The sequence below is a fragment of the Cervus canadensis genome, chromosome 18 (genome assembly GCF_019320065.1).
Source record: "Cervus canadensis isolate Bull #8, Minnesota chromosome 18, ASM1932006v1, whole genome shotgun sequence".
NCBI lineage: Eukaryota > Metazoa > Chordata > Mammalia > Artiodactyla > Cervidae > Cervus > Cervus canadensis.
In genome coordinates, this window is record NC_057403.1 from 59,754,174 (window position 1) to 59,781,860 (window position 27,687).

Here is a 27,687-nt window from a genome sequence, read left to right on the forward strand (position 1 = left end):
AGTGGGTTGCCATTCCCTTCTCCAGAGGATCTTTCCAACCCAGGGGTCGAACCCCAGTCTTCTGCATTGCAGGCAGATTCTTTACCATCTGAGCCACCAGGGAAGCCCCTTTAAAGGCTTGTCTCACCTCAGCTCCTATTTTTTCTATGTAGCCTTTAGTTCCCTCATCGGAGGATTCTTCCCGGATGTGTTTTTTTTTATGTTTTCTTTCTTAGCCACCTGTACCTTGTGTTTTAATGGCGGGACTGTTTTTGCAACAACTGTGTATGTAGAATAACTGGTGCCAGGCAAGGTCATGCTATGCTGAATACTTTTATTTATATTTTTTAATGTAAACATAATTTGCTTTGTAGGCACAATATAACAAAAGCTCTAAAGCCACAAATACATTAGACAATGTTTCAGTTCCCTCCAATCAATCTTAAATTATGGAGAAGCCTTCACAGTTCCTTTAAGGCAACCTGAGACATTCTGTACACTTCCTTCAGGAAAATAATCATGTGACAGCAAAGATGCTTCAAACAAGAGTGTTAAACGGTGAATTTTGGTACTTTAATTTTCCCCCGGGTCTTCACGGCATTAGTTGATCTTATTGGTCAAACACTAGTTTTCTCTTCTCATTCTGTATTTCAAGGAGACAAAAGGGTTTTCTTTAACTCATCAGCACAATTTGTGATTAAAGTTGAAAAAACAGACTTGGGGAAGAAGGTCTTCTCATGCTAATCCACTGGACATAACGAAGGGCATCTGGCTTCTGAATAGAGAGTTCTGTCTCCCCAGCCAGAGGAGAGACCTGAGATGCTCACAGGTCTGTCCTCCCCCAGCCCAAGAAAATGCCATTTCTGTCTAGCTCACCAGGAATGTCACTTGGGTAGCAGCTCTTCTTAAGACCTCATGGAACACTTGGCTGTGGGAGAAATGTGACCAGTAGCACAGCATTTAGCAAAAGTGTTGGGAGAGGGGGGAATACAACCTCTATGTTATCTTTCTAAAGTGGCCAAGACCTGGAATACTGACGTGTCCTGGGGTAGGAAGAGAAGTTGATGTTGGCGTCTTCTTTTGAGATACACGGATCCCTTTGCTCATCAGATGGCATCACCCTTTCTCATCTTCATAGCTTATGTGTACATACAATGAGGAGACACTTCTTTCAGATAAATATTTGGCATAAATAAGTCATCACCACAAGCTTAAGATGAGAAAAAAGCACATGTTCAGGGAGGTGGCATTTGTTACAAAGGGACTTAGGGAATAAAACAGGCAATTGCTGCGATGCGTTCATTGCCATCACTTGGGGGAAGAGTGGGTTCTACCCTAAGGCTCAGTGGTGGAGAGATCGGGCAACACGGGAGCCCTCTGGTGTCTTGCAGAAGGCAAGAGAGTCAGGGTGCTAACCGTGTGGGCTCCTGTGTCTCCAGTGATGGAATTGACCCCTTAGGCCAACAGGACTGGGAGAAGGTGAGGAGGAACCCTCCCCCACCCATCTCCATGGATTCACTGAATCTCTTTCTCTTCCTCCAGAGGAATTGATCGCCTCAAGCCATGTCAAGTGGGGTGGGGCTAGGGGTGGACTCCTTAGGAATTTGGGAGCTGGAAAGTTCATCAAGGGTGTGTGATCAAGTAGTTTGGTCCCTGATTTCTGAAAAGCAGGATCTTGCAAAGAGTCTGCACCATGATTTTATATTTCAGAGGAGAGGAACACACATTTGGTATCAGATAATAAACATCAGCCTTTTGTATCACTAGAGTTTGTTACATGTAGAAACATGCTTTGGCAAGAAAAAAGATACTCATTGATTTTTTTCCCCCTCAAATAGGGTCCACAAAGGAGGTCTTCCTTGGGGGAGGAGGGGAATCTATGGTAAAGGTGGTTATTCAGTACCTGGAAATGAAAATAGCAAGAAGGGTAATGCCATGGCAAGTGTACAAACAGAGGCAGGTCTCAGGAATGACTCTGAAATAGCCCTACACCTGGTGCCTTTTCTTAAAATGAAATCTATAGAGCAGGGAGAGGATTTTGCTCTCGTGATATGGTTTCAGAGGAGGAATCCCTGTGGCTGGTCCTTACACTTTTGCTGTTGACCCATCTTCTGTCCTGAAAAATGCACATCTCTCCCCCTGTGTTTGTGGTTAAGAACTGGTGAAGGGATTGAGCATCAGAGGGTGGCAGGAGGGTCTCTCAGCCTTTTGACCATGACACACCTGAATGAAGGTGAAGAGGTTGCCTCTTCAGTGGGAAGAAGGAGAGTACGACTTGGAGAGACCCTACAGTTAATGGGCTCGTGAAAACAGCTCCTGGCCTACCCTCTTTCTGCCGGCCAAACCGGCACGTGCTCCTGTGGAAGCATGGGCGGCTGGCAGCAAAAAGGATCACTGGCCCGAAGAAGTCTCGGATCTGGACGGTGCTCTGTGATAACATCTTTCAACCCAAACTCGTCTTTGCCCACGTCTGGCCTCTTAAGCGACGGACCCGTAGGCTCGTATCGATTTGCAAGGCTGTTCTAGAACTGTCGAGAAGGACCCAAAGATGGATGGTTTTGGAACAGAGAAGAGGGCAGAGTGTAAAATACACATGGGGGAGGGACGTAATACCGTGTGTATGAGCTTGGCACTTAATTTCAAAAACAACAGTGATCAACAGCTTTTTTTTTTTTAAGCTCAGCTGACAGCAGACAAACACAACACGCACTGGACTACAGCATTTGTTCACTGGGGCACAGAAGAGTTTTCTCAGCTGGATCCTCTTCTCCCAGAGCATCCCTCACATCCTCCCTCCTGGGTCGCGGCTACTGGATGAAGGGCATCCTCTCCTTGTTCTCACTGTCTCCCTCGTGGTCCTCTTCCTCTTCGCCCGCCTCGCTGGTCTCTGTGCTGTCGTTGGCCATCTGTAATCCAACAGAGACAGGGATCGGCCCCTGACTCTCAGCACCGCCCCCTCCCTCGTGGTCTAACCTGGAGCTGCACTTTCTCTCTCGGCCACTAACAGATGCAGGGCCTTCCCCCTGGAGCTCCTCCCCTCCACCCTCCTGCCTGCGCGATGCCTGCTTCTCCTTTAGCACGCAGCCCACCTCCTCAGGGAAGCCTTCCCAGACCTCTCTAATGGGAACAGTCGCCCTATCGTGAGTGCTCCTCTGTGGCTCAGATGCATGGCTACCGTGTCCCATTTATACACAAGGCCTGTGGACAGATGACACCCTGCCCCTCTGTGGGAACTGCAGGCGACAGGACAGACGACCCAGTCTCCTGCTGCCTTCCATTTTATCTTCTGCACCTAGCACAGTGCCTAACACATAGGAGGGCAATGCATGTTTTAGACCAGCGATCCCACAGTGGTGAGAGTTCTTCCTTATTAGTGCATATTACGTGCTCACCACTGTGCCAGGCCCCTTTCTCTCTTCTCAACAGCCATGAAGTAGTGGCCTCAGCAGTAACTATTGCTGCCAGTTGTTTTGGAGCCGTGCAGAGGGAGACTCAGAGGTGACGTGTAAGCGGGAGGCCGTGGGGCAGCGGAGGTCAGCAGGCTGCAGAGAAGGTCGCCAGCCCGCTCTGGGGCCGGGGGCGCCGTCTGACCCCGCGGGTATGCGGGCAGCAGCTCCATCTGGGCTCTGACCCCCGCGCGGCGTCAGGTGAGCCCCGCTGCGCTCGCCCGTCCCCATCAGGAGAAGGCCCCGGCAGAGCAGATGCTCCCGCTGCTTGTCGGCCCAGCTGCGTCCGGAGCCGGCAGCAAGGACAACCTTCTGCCAGCCTGCTGCCCCCACGCCTCGCAGCCCAGACGGTTTTGAGTGGCGGGTGTGCGCCCTGCAGTGGGTTCAGCGGGGCAGACTCAGGGCTCAGCCGGTGGTCGTTCCGCCAGGAGAGCGTGACCCTGGGAGCCCCTCGCTCCCCCCCCCCCCACCCACGTGCTGCGGGGCCGTGACACGGCCCCAAAGGGCCCAGACCTGTGCGGTTTGCTCTCCCTAGAAATACCCTCACTGCTGGCTGCCTCTCCTTCAAGCCTCGTCTCCATTCAGGAGGGACGGGCCCCTCCCACCAAGAGATGCTCCCCGTGCCGCAGGTCTGAGTGGCCCATCTGCCTTCAGCTCAGGTCCCGGGGTGAGAGCCCCGGAGCTCCAGCAACGAGGACAGCGACACCCGCCACGGCAGGGCCCGGGCTTTTACTCGGAAAGGTGGCTCTGCAGCTCCCGCCCTGTTGAGAATCTGCCTGTGGTCAAGCAGGCCTTCCTACCAGCCCCACCGCCCAGCAGGACCTCAGGTGTGATGGACGGGCAGGAAGCCAGGAACAACTCTGGTGCCTGAGAGCAATGAGCGGTGCAGCCAGCGCTAGACCCCCTCCTCTGATGGGACTGAAACAGACTCGGTCACAGGTTTAAAAAACGGAACGCTGGTGCACAGAAGACTGGCGATTCTAGCCTAACTTGACCCCTATCTGCCTCCAAACACTTGCTGGTCCCGTCCTGGGGCTTAAAGGCATTTTAAAAACTATATCCAGATTGTTATCAGTCACTTACATGTAAAATATCCTCTCACTAAATTGTTCTTCATTGTTTGAAATGGCCATCATACCCAAACCACATTCTGGTTACAAAAGCCAAGGAAACACTTTTTAAAGTGTACACATTGGACTAAAACATGCCAGGATTGTAGTTCTTCCTCTTTTATCAACCATTGATGCAGCTCCAAAGCTAGACATGAGAGAAAACAAACCAAAAAACTTCCCGAGTATTTTCCTGGCTAAATCGTTCCTAGAACTTAGATTGTATGAGACGAAGTTTTATGCATGTCATTGTAACTGACTTACGAGGGCATATTCAGCTCTAGTTTACAGACAGTGGAGCTGAAGCCAGGGTGAGAACAACTGCCCAGGTCATGCAGGGGTTCAGAGCTGGGCTCGTGATCCATGCAGTCTGCGTGTTGCCCACCACACTGCAGAGCCCCTCAAGGGACCCTTGCAAGAGGGTCTGGGATGTGCGTGTGACACTTTTCATTCCTGAGGGACAGGGTGTATGTGTGGGGGGATCCCTGCATGTAAGGATGTTGTCCTGGTAAGGAAAAGCAAAAGCCATGGGGCCAGCAGGAGGCAGCCTGGAGGCAGGTGGCATCACTCTGTTGCGGATCTGAATGTGAGTTTATGAACCTTTACCAGGTATTCCTCCCACTTGGAGCCAAGAGTGAGCTCGGGTAACAGGCATGGGCTGTGGTTTCTGTCCTCTCCCGTCTGCCCTCGGATGGCTCTGGAAATGTTCTCGCTGAAGCCTTTTCCTTTCCTTATTGGTATTCATCCCATCTGTGACTAATCCCTCACTCGATTACCTGGGGTCTCCCCCACCAGCCCCAGCAGAGAGCTGAGAGCAGAAAGCTCTCCTCCACCCAACGTGTGCCTGCCTCTGAAAACCCTCTCCTGCCGCAGCAAACAGATGCCTCTCCTTTGGACTCACCAGTGGAGTCGGGGTCTTTTCTACATCCAAAATTAACTTGCCAATGTTCCCTCGGTCGTGGATCCGCTGCATGGCCTCCTTCACCTAGGAGACAGGGAGAGAGAGTGATGGTGAGGTGAGATGTCACCCAGGGGACAGATTCAGTTCAGTAGCTCAGGCGTGTCCGACTCTTTGCGACCCCATGGACTGCAGCACGCCAGGCCTCCCTGTCCTTCACCAACTCCCGGAGCTTGCTCAGACTCATGCCCATTGAGTCGGTGATGCCATCCTGTGAGAAGAGGACCTGGACAAGCCAAACCACTCGCTGTCCACCAGGGGGCGCTGCAGTCAAAGTTTAGCCGCTCAACCCGCGGTGGTACCCAACAGCGCGTGCACTTCAATTCTGGTTGTCACTCACTCTCTGTTCTTATGCAAGCAGCTTGGTTTCCTGGGTCTAGAAAATGAGAGTGATAGCTCCAGAAATGAAAGGAGGAACGTTTCTTAAAAAAAAAAAAAAAAAGAACTGGGGGAGGAGAGTCCTGTGGAGTTCAGTGCTGCAGAAAGTGGCAGGGCCCATTAATCAGAGTAAATTTTGACCAATAAATTATAAAATTATTTTTCTAGGGTCATTTGTGCCCAGCTTACTCAAATGTTGCATAACCTGATTCCAGTTTGGCTAAAATGACCCATGACCCAGGTTGAACTACATTAAGGAAAAGTTTTTCCCACCCAAGTGGAGGTTTCTCCAGAACTAGCATTTTCCCCAGTGAAGGGTCTTCCCGTTTCTTCTCAAGTGATGGGAGCTTGTCAGACAAGTACATAGACGCCTCCTGGGACCCCTTCAGGCAGGTGTGTGATGGAATGTGATGGAGGCTTCCAGCGTTTCATTGTTGCTGTATGGAAAATGAACACTAGGGGGTGCTGTGGGGCTTAAATAAAAGAAGGAAATGGCAACAGAACGCCAGGGCTTGACATGGATAAATCCTCCACATCTCTTAGTAAAATCTAAATGGAAACGCAGTATCTCTTGATTTTTTTTTTAAAGAAACAACAGATCTAGTTAAAATATTTTTCCTGAAGTTTCAGTTTTAAATATTTGTTCATGCATTCATTCAATCCACAAACATTCTCTAGTTGTTGCTTATAGACTACATGGCATGGCATAAAAAAAAAATTTTTTTTTTAAGTGAACTAGGGACTCTGCCTTTGAGGAACTCAATCTGGGGTTTATGGAGCTGTGTTTGCTTATAGAAAAACCAAAGCCAGCTTCCCATTTGAATGAAAACTTGACAGAGCCATTAAAAGGTGCATATTCTAATTGCTTTTCTGGGACTTTTGTCCTAAAGAACAATTCAAATTCTGGGGGAAAAATTATCACACAAAAGATACTCAATTGCTTTCAATGACAAAACACTGGAGCAACTTATATGTCACAGAATAAGGGACAATAATCACAGAATAAGGGAATGGCCAAGTAAATTGAAGTTCTGACATATATCTACCTATTGGAAATGTTTTGTGGCTGTTAAAGTGCTAATTATAAAGACTGTGCAGTAGGATTAAATGCCTTTATAATATTGTTAAATGAGAAAATCGAGGTGCATATCTTTACATCTCCATAAAAGCATGGGCATCCTACAATAACTGGAAAGAAATTTAGATATATGATAAAACATTATGTAGGGGAAATAGGTGCCTTTCAATTCTAACGTCCAAACATTGTTATCTGGTAACCTGTTATCAAACCAGTGTTCGTTATAAATTAAATGTATCTTTAAATCCGTTCTTTGGATAAGGTAGCATTGGTTAGAATCAACCTCTTTTATAGACTGATAGCATCATGTGATTGTCGAATTCCCTGCCCCTAATACATAATCCAGGAGGTTTCTCCTATTTCTGTGATGAACATTGCTTTCCAAGTGCTTTCGTATTTCAGTGCTAACAACTACTGTTTACTAAGAATCTTTAAATATTGTGGCAGGCAGCTTCTAAAACTGCTCCCAACCCCCTCCTAGGACTCACCTCCGTGTATTCCCCGCCCCCATTAAATGTGAGCTGGACCCAGCAACTTGCTTCTAACAAACTGTGATGGGATGTCCCTTCCTGATTAGGTTATAAAAGACTGACTTCTGTCTTGCAGTCTGTCTCTTTCTCTGACTCTTCTTGCCTTCTTGTTCTGATGACACAAATTGCCATGTTGTGAGCTGCCCTGTGGAGAGGTTACCCGCCTCCCTTGGCAAGGAATGGAGGGAGAACTCCAGCCAACAGCCAATGAGAAGCTGATACCCTCCATTCAAAAGCCCCCGAGGCTCTGGATCCTGCCGACAGCCAATGAGAGGGCTTGGAAGCAGATCCTCCCTCAGTCAAGCCTTGAAATGAGACCACAGTGTTTGCTGACACCTTGACTGCAGCCAAAGGACCCAGCTAAGCCCCGCCCAGAGTCCTCACCCACAGGTACCCAGATCATGAAGTTATTTTAAGTCAGTAAGTCTTAGGGATAATTTGTCATGCAGACACAGATAATTAATACATTGTTACCTTGAATGTATAATTCTTCCCTTGCAAGATACATATTATCCCATTCTACAGATCAATACCTTGGTGCTCAAAGACATAAGCAATTTGTTGAAAGATTAACATGGTTATTGGCGACAGAATCGAGTTTCTGACTCAGATTTGTCAGACTTCAAAAACCAATGCTTTTCCCTAGTTCTGCCCAGAACTTGCTGCTTCCTTTGATTCTCACATAATGGTTTCCCAGAATTCAGTTGTTCATTACCCAGGCAAGTTATTAAACACCTGGAAACTCCTTGGAGATTAGGAACAGTTTTTAAACTGCTTCTCCAATAAGGCAGAGCCCAGGGAAACGAGAAGCTGTGTTCTTACCAGTTAAAACTGATTGTGGTGCTCGGAAGAGAGCTCCCTGCGGGGCTGGCTCTAATCTGCATATTTTTTGTACATTTCTTTCTGAAATGAACTGATGCCTTGAAGTTCCGTACATGGGGGATGGAGAAAGGATTAGGAATCTGATCCCCAGTCATGCTGTTTGAGTTTACAGTTCTCCTGGGCTGCTCTTGGGGGTGGGAAGAATCTTTTATGACAGCTCTCAGAGGGAAAGAAACTTGATACCGTTTTTTGATCAATTCTTTATGAAGCACAGTGTGAGGCATTTTACACATGTTGCTTCATTTTATCTGCACCTCAAGCCACTTAGGTGACCATAGGCATCAGAGTTTCAACAGAGGAGAAACCTGAAGATGAAAAATCGAAGGGGTCTGTGGCAAGTCATCCATCTGAATGGTATAGGAACCACATGGGAATTGAGAGTGCAGCTTGCCCTTTCTAGGACTCTGGGAAAACCAGAGCAGATGGGTCTCTGGTGTGTGCACCCCAAAGCTTCCCTCCAACGACATCATCAAAAGGTAAAATCTGCAAAGAGAGATTTCGCTCCCAAGTTGCCAGTTTATGAACTGAAGCACCTGCATGGGTGACCGTGCCCAGAAGATGGAAGTGACAACATTTAGGAAGCTACTGATCTCCCCTGTGGCTGCCAAGGAGGGTTTTCTAAAGCACACTTCTGCTTAGCCCCTCTCCCCGCTGCATGCAGGAGAGAAGTCCGGCAGACGTGGCATGGCCTGTCACAGCGACCACTCGCTGCACGTGACGCTGAGCACTTGAACCATGGCCGGTCCCAGCTGTGATGTGCTGGGGGTGTGAAATACACAGCACACTTTAGTGATTTAATCATAATGAGAAGGCGGGAAACTCTCTGTTAATGTCGGGAGGTGACCAGTGCATGTTCAGTGCATGGAGCTGGGCACCGAAAGCCGGTGCCCTGGGACAACCCAGAGGGATGGGGCGGGAGGGAGGTGGGGGCTTCAGGATGGGGGACACATGTGTGCCCATGGCTGATTCGTGTCGCTGTGTGGCAAAACCACCACAGTATTGTAAAGTAATTATCCTCCAGTTAAAATAAATTAATTTAAAAATACTGAAACAGTAGTATTTTAAAAATCCTGGGTAAAGGAAAACATATGATTTAAATTAATTTCACCTATTTCTACGTTTCTGCCTGTGAAAGTGAAAATGTTAGTTGCTCAGTCATGTCTAACTCTTTGTGATCCTATGGACTGTAGCCCGCCAGGCTCCTCTGTCCATGGGACTCTCCAGGCAAGAACACTGGAGTGGGTTGCTGTGCTTTCTTCCAGGGGATCTTCCTGACCCAGGGATCGAGCCCACATCTCTTATGTCTCCTGTTTTGTTTGGCAGGTGGGTTCTTTACCACTAGCACCACCTAGGAAGCCCCAATTAAGCCCAGTAAGAAGTGTAAAAAGAAGCTGAGATTTATTTTAAAAATATATTTTCTTTAACTAGATTATTATCTATTATTTTATATACCTTATATCTATAATCTTATTATCTTATCTATTATCGGTTTATTATCTGTCTGAAATATTATCATTTCAATGTATGCTCAATCTAATAAAGTTATGAATGAAATGTTATATATATATATATATATATATATATATATACACGTATCTGTAGTGCTAAGTGTTTGGAATCCAGGGTGCATTTGACTCTTAGAGCATGTCTCAGTTCAGACCAACTACACTTCAATTGCTTGCGTCTTCTGTTTTGGAGAGTGCAGCCTGGATGGCAGGACAATGGCACCAGCCTCAGGGATCCCAGTGCAAAGGAGCGTCTGGCATATGACAGCTTCCAGAACGAATGAATGAGCGAACAAGGAAGTTGATTTGTGGGGAGAGTAGGACATCACATGCTGAGCCAGCCCAGAGGTTTCTGTCTGGTCCATGCCACGTCCCAGAGCCCCTGGCCCAGGCGGCCTGCTTGGTGGCTGCCAGGGCGGCCCAGTGCAGTCTGCTCATAATCAGGACATGGTCCCCGCGCCCAATCTGAGACACCCCTGCCAGCTGCGGGAGAGATGGACTGACTGCAGCCAGAATCCCAACTGTGGGGCTGGCCAGAGCTGGTCTCAGCAGCTGGATTTTCCAGGGCTAGGGATCCTGGCTGCAGTCAGCCCATCTCTTCCAGAGCTGCTTTTCCATCTGGACGGCAGGAGGGAATCTGAGTCATGGTACTCAAACACCTCAAGAGGCCAAGATCCTGAGCACTGAGGCCATCTGAGTCTTTTCTGACACTTCTGGTCCCCGGGAGGCTACCTTGATAAACCAGCCCAAGTGGATGGTGGCAGGAGGCAGGGATGATATCCCCACTTCTCAGGCTCTGCTTTGACTAGTAACATCATTCCAGCAAGTTGCTTCACCTCTTTGCTCCCCATCTTCTTGACATGTTAAATGATAACTGTTATTCTATCCACCTGTTCATTCAGTCTGTCACTCATCCAACAGTGCCAAAGCCCCTTTCCAGGAGCTGTGTGAGGAGTAATGGTTGAAACAGACACACTTCCTGTCCAGAAGGAAACACAATTTCACTTACTAAACAGGCTAGTCATCATAAAAAGAGTTTCATGATCTAAATAACATGCTTCTGATTTGTTTATTTCACCCCAATGGGTGACAGCCCATCAGAATTGACCCTGTACCCCTGGTTTGTATTTCAGCCAAGTCTAGTAGCATTCAAGTCAGTGTTCAAGCATGACCCCTGGAGAAAATGTGATTGGCTCAGACTGTCTTCACAGAGGAACACTAGCTGTGGTCATTCTTATTTCCTCCTGCAACAGATCTAGGAGAAGTGGTTTTCTGGAAGTTGGGGAAAATGATGATGAGCAAACCTACAAGATCCCAGCCTTCATGGTCTTACAGAGACACAGACTTAATCAAAATGACTCAAATAAATGTAGGCTTGCCACTGGGTAATTCTAAGATGGTGTCAAGAGAACGTGGATAAGGGAACTGACCTGGTTGGGAAGATCATGGAAAACTCCTCTGAAGAAGTGACAGTCGAGCTGGGTTTTAAAGGATGAGTAGAACATGACTAGGAAAAGAAGGGAGAGAGGACCATTGCAAGAAGAGGGGGCCAAGTATGAAAGCAGAGACTGCAAAGAGGCTAGCGGACAGGAGGACAGAGAACAAAGTGAACACCGGGCAAGACGCTGGGGAAGTTGGCTGGGGATGTTGGCACTATATTCCAGAGTCTGCCAGGGTGCAGTTGTCCAGTGCAGATCACACAAATCTACAGCGTCCAGTCATTTCCAGAGTGGTCAGTTCCTTCACGCTTGAGCAATGAGGGTTAATGATGCTCCATATTTGTTTGGGGTCTCAGTTAATGTTTCACAGTATTTCATTTCCTTTTCAGTGTTGTGAAAGGCACAAATTCATTACAGTACAAATGATACCACTTAATAACCAAAGCATTTGGCTTGCGCTATGAATAGTAATAAGCCTAGCCATCTAAAAGAGGAAAAAAATTAAGATGGATTATTCCATGGATCACTGTGTCTATTAGATGATAAATTAAAAGCTTTGGAAAAGAAGAAATGAGTAATACTCTAATTAAGAAGCACATCTACCCAATTCGTATTTGGAAGATGACTCATATTAATGACATTCATCTTTAGGGGGGAATGAATGATTGCTTAAAATCCAAAGTGGGTGTGGAAAAGTAACACATTCATTGCAGGTAGACTTGAAATCTGGGATTTATGTTCTGTCAAGAAGCTGTGAGAATCTAAAGTGAGTGAGCCCTGAGATTTTGACCTATATGGAAGAGTGACTGAAAAAGTAAAATGCCCAGAATCATGGATTGACCCACTGGGAAGGTGGAGAAAAAATTCAGACACAATTCATGTTTGGATTAGATGCAAATGGATCTGTACAGTGATGCAAGGCATGGGTTAGGATGGGGCATTAAGAGGGTGCTTACTCCCAGGGTCATCTGAGTGGTAGTTTAGCACCCAAGAGTGAGTGCTTCCTTAAATTTTGCACCCTAGTCACCTACCTTGACCCATTCTCATTTTGGCACTGCATGGAAGCCAAATATTGTTAAAAGAAGGAGACAGTATGTTGTCATTTTAAAAGAAGTGTCTGCTTGGCCACAAACTAGTGTGGATGGTCCAAGAAGATTTTTAAGGGGCCATTGGTAGGAGCACTGGCTTAGAACAGGGACAGGTTATTTGGAGAGTGAGGAAGAGGGAAGACAAAAAAGCACGACAACAGAATCAGATGAAGCAACTGGTCCTTGTCTCCTTGGGAACCTGGATGACATTGACACTGATGATCAAATATGTATCGCGGTCAAGAGGAGTTCAAATGAAGTAAACATTGAGTTAAAAGCCAGAATTGTTCTGCAGAAATCTACAACCCATAATCAAGCCACACTGTATATTCTAGTCCAATTGTATTGTGAACTAAAGCAAAAAATGAAAAAAAAAAAAATCTAGTGAATTGCCTTCAATGTTTGTTTGATTTTCTTTAACAGTGTTCCCCAGTGTCAAATTTGGATGTTGGAGTAGAATTAAACTGGACACTTCAAGGATGCTTATTCCCACATATAAGTGAAGTCTGGGGCAGGGGCAGATTAAAAAAATGCGTGAAATGATTCTTGTTCCCTGAAGAAAAATATCTGCTGTACAATCTGTAAGAGAGATGTTTGAAGTGTGACGGGCACAGAAGAGGAAGCAATTGGGGTTAGGAGAAGGATGAAAATCAGGGGAAAACTCTTGGCAGGAATGAATTTACAGACTGAGACTTGAAGGTCAACTAGGAGTTTGTCACTCAGCCAAGGAGAAGGACATAGAAATATTAAGAGTTTAAGGAAATATTGCTGTACTCCAAGAATGAGTCATTGACAGCCACCAGAACTCTGAGGGCAATGATGGTGATGATGTTTTGAAAATCCTCTTGAATTAAGATTCTCAAGTCTGCTGCAAATGGGTTACATCATTACTTGAGCTCCTGCCACTTCTGAAATCCCACACAACAGTTGCAGAACTTACAGAATATCATGTCAACTGATTCTTGCTTCAAATCCTTTAGCAAAATCCTCCAGCCAGGGAGAGAAATTCTTATTCCTGCTTGGACCTTGCCTCCAGATAATACTAGTTTTATTCATTCCCTGATGGATAATGACACCTGAAGGTTTTCCATTCCATGACACCTGAAGGATTTCCCCTTCAGGGGAACAGTGAAATGTGGAAGTAATGGAAAAGGGCTAGAACTATAAGGAGGCCAAAGAAAAGACACTTCAAAATCTTGAAAGTTCTTCTCTTTCCAAAAGGATGACGGCCAGAGCTGCTGACATTTAGGAAACTACAGTTTAGAAGGCAGAGGTGACCTTTCCTTAGACTACCAGAGAAAGGGCTTGTTTGCAGGCTGTTTGGGGAGCATTTTTGTACCTAAGGGAACTGAGATAATATTGACTGTGTCATCTAGACATGGGTGTCATTTAGATAAGGGTTAGGATGTCCAGGGTGCAAAATGAGAGGTAGCCAACAGAGGCAGATATGCCTGGGACAACTTGTCTGGGGACTGTAGGATGCTCTAAAGTAAGGAGTAGAAATAAAAGAGTAATTGTGTTTGTATAAGAGGCATTTGCAAGCAAAGTACTCCAGTAGAAAGCTGATCTCCACTACTTTTAAGGGGATCTGTGGATCCTCCACTAAAACAGGAAGGAAAAGAAGGTTTTAGGCTTTGGACTGCAGTAATATAACCTGCCTTCAGGTTACATTAGGAGAAGGTGAGAGTGTCAGGGAAAGAGATGAATCTAAAACTCAGGTAACTGTAAACAACAAGGCAGTGTCGGTGCATGCCCCTGGGGCTGTGGGGGACGATGCGCGCTCTCATCACAGCAGCCGACATGTGCAAATGCTCAGCAGGTGCTTCACCAAGCAAAGCACTCTACGTCTGATCTCTGCGAGGTGAGCGGGAGCTTGTCAGGCTGTCGATCAAGGGTACATACATATACCCTCTCTTTTCTCCTGGAGCTCCTCTGCTTGCAGAGGAGAGCTGAGATCACACTGAGGTTTGGCAAGGTGACGCGGCTTGTCCCAAGTCAAGCTGTGGGATGTGAAGATGTCAGCTTCAAACCGAGCCCTGTGAACCCCCAGGACTTGGTGCACTGTTGCCAGATGTGTGGAGCCGGGGAGGAGGCAGGAGGTGGAGAGGAGGGGCCATGGGTCACTGGGTGCTGCACCGTGGAACCCCGTAGGATGTGTTATTTCCTCTGCACTTCCACACGCACCCTGTTTCTCCCGGGTTGTAACACCTAATTCCACTCTCTCTTGAAGAGTCTCTCAACTTAGGAGCACTGACTTTTGGAGGCAGAGAATTCTTGGTTCTGGGGCTGTCCTGGGCATCACAGAGTGATGCCAGTAGCACCCCCAGTGTGACAAACAAAAATGCTCCCAGGCATTTGTCAAATGTCCCCTGGAGGGAAAGAATCAGCTCTAGCTGAGACAGTGTGAGGGCTCAGTCTCCTCTCCACACCTCCCATTCAAGTGCAGATGCCTGCCTCCCCACAGCACACACAGGACGCGTTGGCCAGGGACTTGCCGCCAGAGACTGGTGTCTGCTCCATCCTCAGGACTAGGAAGGGAATGTGGTACACGGTGGGTGCTGTGTGGTCTCTGACCTCAAAATACTCATTGGTTAGGTCAGGTTTTCTTAAAATGTGGACGGAAGACAATGTTTATCAATGGGGTCACCACAAATGAACCTATGTGCAGGGAAGCAAAGGAGAGGCAGACATAGAGAACAGACCTGTGGACAGTGGGGGCAGGAGAGGGAGGGGCAAATTGACAGACTAGCATGGAAACATACACCTTACCATGTGCAGAAAAGATAACCAGTGGGAATTTGCTGTTACGACACAGGGAGCGCAAACCCCGTGCTCGGTGACAACCTAGAGGGGTGGGATGGAGTGGGAGGCGTGAGGGAGGTTCCAGAGGGAGGAGGGGACATGTGTATACCTATGGCTGATTCATGTTGGTGTATGGCAGAAACCAACGCGATATGGTAAAGCAATAATCCTCCAATTAAATAAATTTTTAGAAAAGTGTTGCGTTGGCTTCAGCTTAGACCTGTTTGTTGAGAATGCCGAGGCACGCCACTCTGGGCGATCCTGGGGCTCTGATGTTTTAGACTCTTGACCTAAATGGTGCTTCATGTAACAAATATCCACTGCCCACCACGGGTCTGGGCTCTGGGCTTGACTGACTCACAGCAAGAAACAAGAAAGATCAGTCCCTCCCCAGGAGTGGTAAGATCTCTCTGCGAGGGGTGGGGTCTGGCGTACCATGTTTTAATATCTGGATAGGACCTGTTTGGCACTTGGCTTCAATATTACTGCATGTAGGAAAGTAGCAGAGAGTCACAGTTACAGCCCTTCTCATTCTAGGGCAACTGAGAAGGAATTATCTCAGCTTTAATTCTGCACACCTGTGTGGACATCAAACAACCTGCTTTCTGCTCAGTGCATGAAGAAAGTTTCAGGAAAGCTAAAGGCCTGAAATCAAGGTGTCAGAAGGATGGGTTCCTGGCAAAGGCTCCAAGGAAGAAACTTTTTCCAGTTCTCTTCTAGCTTCTGGGGGTTGCTGACAATGCTTGCTGTCCTTGGCTTATAGCTACAGCATTCCGATCTCTGCCTCCGTCATCACATGCCCTTCTCTTCTGTGTTTCTGTGTCTCTCCTCTTCTTACAAGGACAGCTCATGATAGATTAAGGGCTTATCCTATTCCAGGATGACCTCATCTGAATTCGACCCTCTGCATCTCAGCTGTGTTGAAATACCTCTGCAGTGAGCCTAGTTCCACACTCACATTCTAAGGTTCAGGGAAGGACATGAAGTGAGGGACATGCCTATCCAAACAGACAGGTAATAACACCTTTAAGTTTTTCTTTTTAAACTAAACTTTTTTTAAATTATAAAATAAAACACATACACAGACAGCCACACATGTATAGTTTGTAAGCATGCAGGTCAAGAAACAGAGCTTTACTGGATGTCCCCAAAGCCTCTCCGTGTGTTCTGTCACAGCCCTAACTCCCTCCCCTTCTCCAGATATTACCACAGCATCCCAACTTTTAGAGCAATCACTTCCTTGCATTTCTTTTGTTTTTCACCTAACTGTACATCCCCAGGGACCAGCAATTTGTCTTGTGCCATTTGAAAAAACATATACCTTCAGCGCCTTTTATTTTTTTTATTTTTTGGCTATTATTATTATTTTTTAAAATTTTAATTGGAGGTTAATTACTTTACAATATTGTGGTGGGTTTTGCCCATACATTCACATGAATCAGCCATGGGTGCACATGTGTTCCCCATCCTGAATCCCATCCCTCTGGGTCATCCCAGTGCACCAGCCCTGAGCACCCTGCCTCATGCATCAAACCTGGACTGGCGATCTGTTTCACATATGATAATATACATGTTTCAATGCTATTCTCTCAAATCATCCCACCCTCGCCTTCTCCCACAGAGTCTAACAGTCTGTTCTTTGCATCTGTGTCTTTTTTGCTGTCTTGCATATAGGGTCATCGTTACCATCTTTCTAAATTCCATCTATATGCGTTAATATACTGTATTGATGTAATATACTGTATTTCTTTCTGACTTACTTCGCTCTGTATAATAGGCTCCAGTTTCATCCACCTCATTAGAACTGATTCAACTGCATTCTTTTTAATAGCTGAGTAATATTCCATTGTGTATATGTACCACAGCTTGCTTATCCATTCGTCAGCCGATGGATATCTAGGTTGCTTCCATGCCCTGGCTATTGTAAACAGTGCTGCGATGAGCACTGGGGTATATGTGTCTCTTTTCAATTCTGGTTTCCTCAGTGTGTATGCCCAGCAGTGGGATTGCTGGGTCATATGGCAGTTCTATTTCCAGTTTTTTAAGGAATCTCCACACTGTTCTCCATAGTGGCTGTACTAGTTTGCATTCCCACCAACAGTGGGAATTTTCCCTTTTCTCCACACCCTCTCCAGCATTTATTGCTTATAGACTTTTGGATAGCAGCCATTCTGACCAGCGTGAGATGGTACCTCATTGTGGTTTTGATTTGCACTTCTCTGATAATGAGTGATGTTGAGCATCTTTTCATGTGTTCGTTAGCCATTAGTATATCTTTGGAGAAATGTCTCTTTAGTTGTTTTGCCCATTTTTTGATTGGGTCGCTTATTTTTCTGGGATTGAGCTGCAGGAGCTGCTTGTATATTTTTGAGATTAATCCTTTGTCAGTTGCTTCATTTGCTATTATTTTCTCCCATTCTTAAGGCTGTCTTTTCACCTTGCTTATAGTTTCCTTTATTGTGCAAAAGCTTTTAAGTTTAATTAGGTCCCATTTGTTTATTTTTCCTTTTATTTCCAATATTCTGGGAGGTGGGTCATAGAGGATCTTGCTGTGATTTATGTCGGAGAGTGTTTTGCCTATGTTCTCCTCTAGGAGTTTTATGGTTTCTGGTCTTACATTTAGATCTTTAATCCATTTTGAGTTTATTTTTGTGTATGGTGTTAAAAAGTGTTCTAGTTTCATTCTTTTACAAGTGGTTGACCAGTTTTCCCAGCACCACTTGTTAAAGAGATTGTCTTTTCTCCATTGTATATTCTTGCCTCCTTTGTCAAAGATAAGGTGTCCATAGGTTCGTGGATTTATCTCTGGGCTTTCTATTTTGTTCCATTGATCTATGTTTCTGTCTTTGTGACAGTACTATACTGTCTTGATTTCTGTTGCTATGTAGTGTAGCCTGAAGTCGGGCAGCTTGATTCCTCCAGTTCCATTCTTCTTTCTCATGATTGCTTTGGCTATTCAAGGTTTTTTGTAATTCCATACAAATTGTGAAATTGTTTATTCTAATTCTCTGAAAAATACTGTTGGTACTTGATAGGGATTGCATTGAATCTATAGGTTGCTTTGGGTAGTATACTCATTTTCACTATATTGATTCTTCTGATCCATGAACATGGTATATTTCTCCATCTATTTGTGTCATCTTTGATTTCTTTCATCGCTGTTTTATAGTTTTCTATATATAGGTCTTTTGTTTCTTTAGGTAGATTTATTCTTAAATATTTTATTCTTTTCATTGCAATGGTGAATGGAATTGTTTCCTTAATTTCTCTTTCTGTTTTCTCATTGTTAGTGTACAGGAATGCAAGGGGTTTCTGTGTGTTACTTTTATATCCTGCAGCTTTACTGTATTTATTAATTAGCTCTAGTAATTTTCTGGTGGAGTCTTTAGGGTTTTCTATGTAGAGGATCATGTCATCTGCAAACAGTGAGAGTTTTACTTCTTCTTTTCCAATCTGGATTCCTTTTATTTCTTTTTCTGCTCTGATTGCTGTGGCCAAAACTTCCAAAACTATGTTGAATAGTGGTGGTGAGAGTGAGCACCCTTGTCTTGTTCCTGACTTTAGGGGAAATGCTTTTAATTTTTCACCATTGAGGATAATGTTGGCTGTGGGTTTATCAGATATGGCTTTTATTATGTTGAGGTATGTTCCCTCTATGCCTGCTTTCTAGAGGGTTTTTATCATAAATGGATGTTGAATTTTGTCAAAGGCTCTCTCTGCATCTATTGTTCATGTCCTTTTAAATCTACAGGCTCTCTATTTCGTTATGGCTGCTATTGTTCCTTGCAAGTCGAGAAGTCTGGCTTGCTCTGGGTGCTTTCCCTCCCACGGTCTGGATTCTGTGATTGCAGACAACCGGCACAGTCCCACAGGGCTCCCTCTGCTCTGCATTGCCTTCAGGTTGGTAGGAGGTTTGATCAGACTGAGACCGTAGGCGCTGTGTGTCCTCTGGGAGACACACAATGGCTGGTTGGCCCTCTTTTCCTGATGTTCAGTGCCCAGACCTGTTAATTTAGTGGGGGCTGTGAAGTTCTGATTCCAAGACTCTGTGTTCATTTATTACCTGCCTTCATTTTATAAGGAGCCACACCCCTTCATGTATTAGTTGATTGTGAGTGGTGAACAGCTCCTATAGGAATGGGAAGATAAATACTTGATTCTTTCCTTGGGTTTATTGGGAGAAGCAGCCTTTTCAAAGAAGCAAAATTAAGGAACTTGAGTAAAGCTTTATGCGTAAAACATTCACTCACTGAATATTAATAAATTCTTATTTGATATTTAAAAGGAAAAAATTGGAAGCAAAACATGTCTATCAATGTCTATCAGGATGGTTAAGGGAATTATAGGATAACCTTGAAAGGTCACCTCATCCCATTTCTTATTGACATGCTAAGGAGAAAGCGTAATTATATATTCAGTGTGGTCATACCTTCATAGAATACATATTAATATAAAGAATAAATGAGAGCTTATATCAACCCAACTACCCTGGGTATATCTGTAGTAGGATTATGGCTAATTTTTATTTTCTCCATTATACTTTTTCTGTTTTTTATTTTTAATGTTTTTTTCAATTACAATGGAGTTTATGCTGAAATAGTAAGAACACAGATACAGTGTAAAAGCTACAGATCAAGCTGAAGGTAGGTTAGAGACTTGCTGTAACCACCAGAGGAGTGCCAAGAGAGAGGCCAGGCAGGTGAGGAGAAGGGTTCAGAGTAACTCGGGAAGGCTTCGTGGCAGGAGGAAGACCTCGGAAGACACGTACTACTTGGACGAGGGAAGAAAGAATCCCAGAGGCGGCGGGGTGACACGGACTGGGATGCAGGAATGAGGGCAGCGTGAGGCGAGGCCCCGCCCTGCCGGAGCAGCGCCTGAGCCTAGGGACTCCGCGAGCTGCGGATGCGGGGCCCCCGGGGATGCGGCGGCGGCAGCCCAGAGCCTGGCTGCATTTCCCCTGCACAGGCTGCGCTTGCTGACGCGGGACAAGCTGCCATGGCACTTGCAGGCTTTCCCACGCACTTTTCGTCCATGAAGCAGGTAGCAGAGCAGCAAGCCTCTGAGCACACAGAGTCCCGGGCAGGCCCGCGGAGGGCGTCTCCCAGACCTGCCTCAGCACTTGGGCTTTGAAAGTAAGGCCACGTGTCAGGCTTCCAGTCTGAATCCCCATCTGATATTTTGAGGCGGCATGAAGTTCTCCAAATGGAAAGAATGTGGGAGGATCCTCCCATGTAACTCAAAGCTCCTTCAGCACCAGAGCAGCCACAATGGAGAGAAGCCCTTCAAGTGTAAGGAGCATGGCAAAGCTTTCAAGTCCAGCTATGCCTATATCAGCCTTCCCTGGTGGCTCAGACGGTAAAGAACCTGCCTTCAATGCAGGAGACCTGGGTTCAGTCCCCAGGTTAGGAAGATCCCCTGGAGAAGGAAATGGCAACCCACTCCAGTGTTCTTGCTGGGAGAAGCTCATGGATGGAGGAGCCTGGTGGGCTACAGTCCATGGAGTCACAAAGAGTTGGACACAACTGAGCGACTTCACTTTCACTTTGACTTTTACGACTGTGTGGTACACAAGAAAAATCCCCAGGGTTTCTCCCGGGTGTAGATGCACAGATGGACGATAAAAAGTGACCTACACCAGAAACCTTTCCAACACTCCGCATTTATAGACTTTCTTCCCCGCGCTGCCCCCCCTCCCCCACCCCGTGCTTAGCCCCTGGTGCTGCAGGTAGGTGGCGCTCTGATGGAAGGCCCTACCACACTCCTTGCATGCATAGGGCTTCTCCCCCGTGAGGACCCTCTGATGCTGGGCCAGGGTGGTGTTGGAACTCAGACCTTTGCCATGCTCCTTACATGTGTAGGGTCCTACCGCCAGCTCTTCTGTCTTGATGCGGGACTTGCCACCTGCACAGATGCCTCTCAAAACCTCTGCTTCCCAGGGATTGGGGTCCCCTGGAGTGTCCCCTCTCTCCAGCTGGGAGACCAGATCAGGTCTGGGGGAATGGAGACACCAGGGAATCTATACTTGCATAATTCCCCAGCATCACCTCCCTGCACAGGGCCCTCTGTGCAGAGTCCAGACTGGCCCACTTGTTCTGAGTGAAACACACAGCCGTGTCCTCAGAGGTCACTGGCTCCTGAGGCCAAGTGGTTTGGAGCATGGCTGATGTCCATGGCTCTGTGCACTCTTCCCGGTTTGCAAAAGCAGGAACCTTAAAAGCCTCTTCCCCTCTGAGCCCCAAGAAGTGGGTCTCTCAAAGATCATGCAGAACCAAGTGCTGGGGCCCAGAGCCCCTCTAGGCCTCCCATCTCGGTCTGTCTTTTTATCTTTATGTTTTAAACCACTCTATTAAAGTATAATTGTTATGTAAAAAGCTATAATAATTAATGGTTACAACTCAATGAACTTGAGGATAAGTGTACATCTGTGAAACCATCACCACCATCATGGCCATAAACATATCCATCACCCCTCAACGTTTTCTCTCACCCTTTTTATCATAGTTTTTATTTGGGGGTAAGAACAATTAGGAGATGCCGAGGATGCAGGTTTGATCCCTGAGCCAAGACGATCCCTTGGAGAAGGAAATGGCAACCCCACTCCTGTATTCTTGCCTGGGAAATCCCATGGACAGAGGAGCCTAGTGGACCGCAGTCCGTGGGATCGCAAGGAGTTGGACATGACTGGGCAACTGGGCACATAGACACAAGAACAATTAATATAAGCTCTACCCTCGTAGCAGATGTTAAGTACACTATACAGTATTGTTAGCTATGGGAACTACACCACATAGTAGATCTACAAAACTTACTTATCCTGCATAAAACTGTGTTCCCTTTGACCATCATCTCCCCTCCCCCCGCCCCCACCAAACCCCTGGTACACACCCTTCTACTTACTCCCTGCTTCTGTGATTTTGCCAGTTTAGATTCCACATACAAGTGAGATCATATTTTTTTGTGTGTCTTTTTAAAAAGGTTCATGGTGAGTATGTATTCATGGAGAATAAGTTTTAAAAGTGGTGGTGGGTAAAGCACCAACTCCACTTTGATTATCAGGACAGTGAAGGGGGGTTGCAGAGCATGGGGGGAAAAGAAGCTCATGGGGGTCTGGAGCCTTTCACAGAGATGTGTAAGTGGCTTCAAAGTAAAGTGAACCACCAGCTGTACAAGGGAAGCCATATGCTGCCATAATCAGCAGCCTCATGTGTCACATGTCTTTCCCAGGATGTCCATCAATCAGTGCAGTAAAGACAAAGGCTCTCAGAGGAAACTTCATCATCTCACACCTTCTCCCCTCCCTTAGCTGACTCTCTCCAATCCACCAGTATCTAAACTCGACCTTTAGTTGCAGCAAGCACCTCCCCGGAGGCCTTTGCTCTCATCTCCCTGTGAGTTCTCTCCACCTCCGTCACTGTCTAGTTCAAGGCCCCATCACCTCCCTCCGGAGTGATGCTTCCAGCCTCCTATTGGATCTCTGAAGCTCCAGTGTCTCCTGACTCCAATCTGTTCTCCTTCAACTGCCAGAGCTATGATTAGTGGTCGATACATTTGTATGTCTCTTGTGTCTCAAATGCTTGGGACTGGGCTGTAGATTTAGTAAGGATAATGGTAATGATGGTGATTTTAATGGCTAACACCAACCACTTAGCACACAAGCTGGGCAAATGCCAAGCATCACGTATTTTTTGCAGAATAGTCCATTTGCTCCTCATTATAACCCTATGATGGATGTGCCATGATTATTCTCATTTTATATACACAGAACAGGAGGATCAGGGAGGTTAATTAATCTGCCCAAGGTCACAGACAGTGTAGGTAGAAGGGGTAGGATTTTCACCTAGACAGTTGATGAAATATTGTTAGATGAAATGACATCATGTCTGGGATTTGCCTTAAAATGCTCCAGAAAAGCTGTGGGGGAGGGGAGGCAGCAAAGGAAACAAACTGGCCTGGTGTTCATCACTGTGGAGGCTGCCTCCGTGGGTGCGTGGCTGGGGTGGGGCGGAGGTGGGTCAGGATTTGCTACTTGTTTGAAATTTCCCAAAAAAATGTTCTAAAACATGAACTTTGAGTTCTGTTGCCCAAACAGCAACTCTACCAACAATCTCGGCACCCAAATGCTCAACTGTGTATGTTGGATGCTGACGTTATGAATGAGGGGTTTGGGCTGGAGAAGGTCGAGGTCTGCGCCCATTTCCCCAGATAGAATAATGTTATTCTTTTCAGCAAATAACCCAGCTTTGTGAGGGTAATACATTCCAGTATTGGGTACTTACCCCGCGCCAGGCAGCACTCAGCAAGATGAACACACAGAGAGCCCCTTCCCCAGACAACACCACCGCCCCCCCACCCCCCACTGGCTGCCAAGGTGGGAACTCCACCTACACACTCCATCCAGGACAGCGTGGGAAGAGCTCCTGAATGAAGAGCCCAGGGAGGTGGGAATGATGCCACTTAGAGAAAAATGGCATTTTCCCAGGACTTGTAAGGGTGGGAGGTGTTTTCCTGGAAGAGAAAATGCATGCAGAGTCCTGAAAGGGGAAGGTGGTGCAGGGACCCGAGAGTCAGTGATGGGGACGCTGTGCCGAGCTGCGTCGGCGGGGCTGGGGGCTCGAACCTGACTGGAGGTGAGTCTTGAGAAGACAGCCCGAGAGGGATGCCCACAGGCGAGGCAGGGGTCGAGGAGAGAGGGGGAGACCAGCAAGTCCTGGGAGTCAGGGCGGCTGTGAGGTGGAACTGACAAGATCCACGGTGGGATACTGCAATAGGCTGTCCATCCCACTGAACCTGTGCGATCATTTCAGGCTCTTTAAGTCATCTGCTTCCCCAAAGGGAAGAAAGAGCCTCTAAAATGACTTATGCTTGGAAAGGTTCTCCATCAAAGCAGAGAGGAGAGCTGAGGTCATCTGATTTATCTTTGTCCATTTTAATCAGCGTCGGAAACAGATCACTCTGCTAGGCCTGGACCCTTCCTTCTGTTGGAGTCTGTGTGACCCTAAAGTCGAATTTTTAATTATCTCTGCCGCTTTGCCGAGGCGTGGAGGGGCATCTGGGGCTAACCTGTTCTTTCCTACATTGTCCTGGCTTGTCTGTCAGCTGAGTTTTTTTCCTCTAAGCACCAAGGAGTATCTATTAGCCTGAGGTTGCATTGCTATGGCAACGAGACAGAAAACAGGCTCAATACACTGGGGGGGAAAAATCTACAGATGAGGGAGGTTTTGTCTTCCAGACACTTTCCTTTCCCGCTCAGGGGCCCGCTGTCTCAGCTGACAGGGCCATGCCTTGGGCTGGGGTGACCAGGCTACTCTGAATTCACAGGTGGTCACAGGGACTGAAACCCAGGGGACAGCTTTAGGGCAACAGTCAGACCCTCGGGAGTCATGGGATGAAGAAGGTCCCATCTGGGAAGGTCCCCACAGCTAAGAGTTGGGTAGAGGTTGGGAAGGTGGGTGGTAGTTCACCCACATTTATACAAAACTGAAGTCATATTCACACCAAGCAGCGTAGGCAGTGCTTGCAGAGTCTTTACACAGCCTTTAAAGCACCTTGTAAAGTCTTTAAAATTCTCTGACCTAACTTCCACTTTTGAGAATATATCTTAAGGAAGTAGTCCTACATTTGGAATAACAAGAAGAGAAAAAAAATTTATAGCCAAAATATTTATTGCAGCTATAACAGTAAAAATAACCTAGATGTCCAGGAGTGGGGAGGGCAGTTGAATAAACCCTGACATAAACATTTGTTGGAATGATATGTGACCATGAGTTTGAGCAGACTCAGGGAGCTAGTGAAGGACGGGGACGCCTGGCATGCTGCAGTCACGGGGTCAAAAAGAGCCAGACGTGATTTAGCACCTGAACAACAGTGAGGGTTAAAAATGCTGGAAGAGTCTACCAGAGGGGGAAAAAAGCAGTCAGCAAAAGTTTTTACAGTGTGATTGTAATTTCTAAAAAATGTCAACTCCCTGAACAAAAGAAAATCAAAACAACCCCCTGAATGCACAAAAGAAAAATGTTGGAAGGAAAAAAAAATAAGGTTATTTTGGATGATGGGAATTAGATGGTTTTGTCAGTGTTTCTTTTCTTGTCTTTGAAGGGGTATATTTTTAAATGTCTCCATTGAGTATGACATGTTTTGTATTGGGAGAAAACAGTTCTCCAATGGTTTTAGTGCTTTTCTTTTTTTAATTTATTTTTTATTGAAGTATAGTTGATTTACCATGTTGTGTTAGTTTCCAGTGTACAACAGTGATTCAGCTATATATATGGGGGGGTGGGGGTTATTACAGGATGTCAAATAGAGTTCCCTGTGCTATCCTGGGTCCCTCTTGTTTGTATATTTTATATATGACAGCACGTATCTGTTAACCGCAAACTCCCAATTTACCCCCCTTTCCTCTCCCTTCGCAGCCACAAGTCTCCTCTCTATGTCTGTCAGTCTGTTTCTGTTTTACAGAAAAGTTCATTTACGTCATACTTTAGATTCCACAGTTAGGTGATATTATATGGTATTTGCCTTTCTCTTTCTGACTGACTTCATTTACTGTGAAAATCTCTAGGTCCGTCCCTGTAGCAGCAAATGGCATCATGTCCTTTTTCATGGCTGAGTAGTAGTCTATTGTATATATGCACCATGTCTTGCTTATCCATTCCTCTGTCAGTGAACACTTGGGTTGTTCCATGACTTGGCCATTGTAAATAGTGCTGCTGTGAACACTGGGAGCATGCATTTCTTCCAATTATGGTTGTGTCTAGATATCTTCCTGGGGGGGTGGATTGCTGGAGCTTTATTTTTAGTTTTTTTAGGGAACATCCACACTGTTCTCCATAGCAGCTGTAGAAACTTACATCCCAACCAAAGAGTAGAAGGGCTCCCTTTTCTCCACAGCCTCTCCAGTATTTGTTACTTTTGTAGGATTTTTAGTAATGGCCATTCTGACCGATGTACGGTCATTGCAGTTTGGATTTGCACTTCTCTAATAATTAGTGATGTAGGGCATCTTCTCATGTGCCCATTGGCCATCTGTATGTAGAAGAAAATAACTTTTCAAAAAGGTTCTACAATCTGGAATTGGTCATGCTTCCAAGTGAATGAGTCAATAGTCTCACTGAGTACAGATCCAGAAGCCACTTATTACACTATTTTTTAGATGCTTCTGTTGTCAACGCAATCCCAGGCATTGCTGCAAAACCAGATGATACAGCATTTTGGCCCCCATGGACTTGACAGAGCAGGTCTATCCACTTCCCCATGTTCTGTGATTGAGCACTCGGAACAGACCCTGACTCAGCCCAGATCCCCGGTACGAACCAGGGCAGGCGGAGTCCGTATCATCAGGCTCGTCGGTTTTCACTGCTTGGGATTCCTCACAGGTTTTAAGGAAGTCATCGTGCAGAGGAAGAGAGCTTGGGAGAGGGTTCAGCTTGTGAATGCGTGTGTGCAGGCGGGACTGTGAGCAACCTGCCCCGTGGAGGACCCTTCAGCCTGGGTTGCTGTCCCCTCCTGCTGCTCATCAGGGCACCGTCTTGGCACAAGGAAGAGGTAGGCACACGTGCCTCTCAGCCACCCACGGCTGTTTAAAACACTGAAACAGATCTAGAATAATGTGGATGAAAATAGCTACTTCAACTCTGATTATTGCAGGCAATATAATAGTAATAGATAGTCATGATTATAATGGTTATGTCTATTGAGTGCTTATAACGTGCCAGCAGTAACACGCTAACTGGCTTGCAGGCATCATCTCCCTTCATCTCCACATCGACTCTGTACATGGCGGGTCATTATTTCTACTTTACAGAGGACAAAACTGAGAACCCTAGGACTTCACTTCAAGGTGACACAGCTAAAAAAAAAAAAAGTAGAAGAGCTAGGATATAAAGATGGGAACTAGAGGACTTAAAATCTGTCCCTTCGTGACCGTTTAGTCATTCGGCTTCTAACAAGTCTGGAAATGATGCATCACTGCCATTTTAAAGGATGAGAAAACCGAAGCTAAGAGAGGTTGAATAACTTTCCCAGCATCGCACAGCTAGAAAGAAGCAGAGCTGGGATTCGAACCCAGCTAGTGTCTCTAGAGTCTGCCTCCTTCCCCACTGTGACTGCATGGTGGCCCTGCCACCTAACGTGACAAATAATGTCAGGCAAATATTTCATTTCTAACACTTAACGTCGGATGTAGTACAGAGCAGATGCTTAAAAAGATTTGTGGAAAGGATGAATAATGGACGTGTAGATGTTGAGACACTGAAAGAAGACAAGGTGCTTCTATCCATCTCAAACCAAGCAATCAACTGGCAATCACTCATCTTGGAGTCACTATTGAAGGAGTGGGTACATCAAAGTGTCCATCCACACCTGTGACTGCAGAAGTATAAAGAAATATGTCACCCCCTGAGTCATTGGTTTTGCTCTTCCAGAAACTGGGTGCTGCCCCATGGGGTTGCCTTGCTGGGAGGTGTCTCTGAATGTCAGATAGGAAGCAGTCACCAGG

General features: G+C 46.2%; 1 protein-coding gene across 1 annotated transcript in view; it reads right to left on the reverse strand.

Annotated features, from left to right (window-relative positions):
• Positions 1-296: 296 nt before the first annotated feature.
• Positions 297-27,687, reverse strand: part of VAT1L (vesicle amine transport 1 like) — a 165,926-nt gene continuing 138,535 nt past the window's right edge. Inside the window, exons 8-9 of the mRNA XM_043437233.1 lie at positions 5,436-5,519; positions 297-2,885 (exon numbers count right to left, since the gene is read on the reverse strand). Coding sequence (XP_043293168.1) covers positions 2,787-2,885; positions 5,436-5,519 — 183 coding nt within the window. The 3' untranslated portion in view covers positions 297-2,786. The remainder of the gene's footprint in view (positions 2,886-5,435; positions 5,520-27,687) is intronic.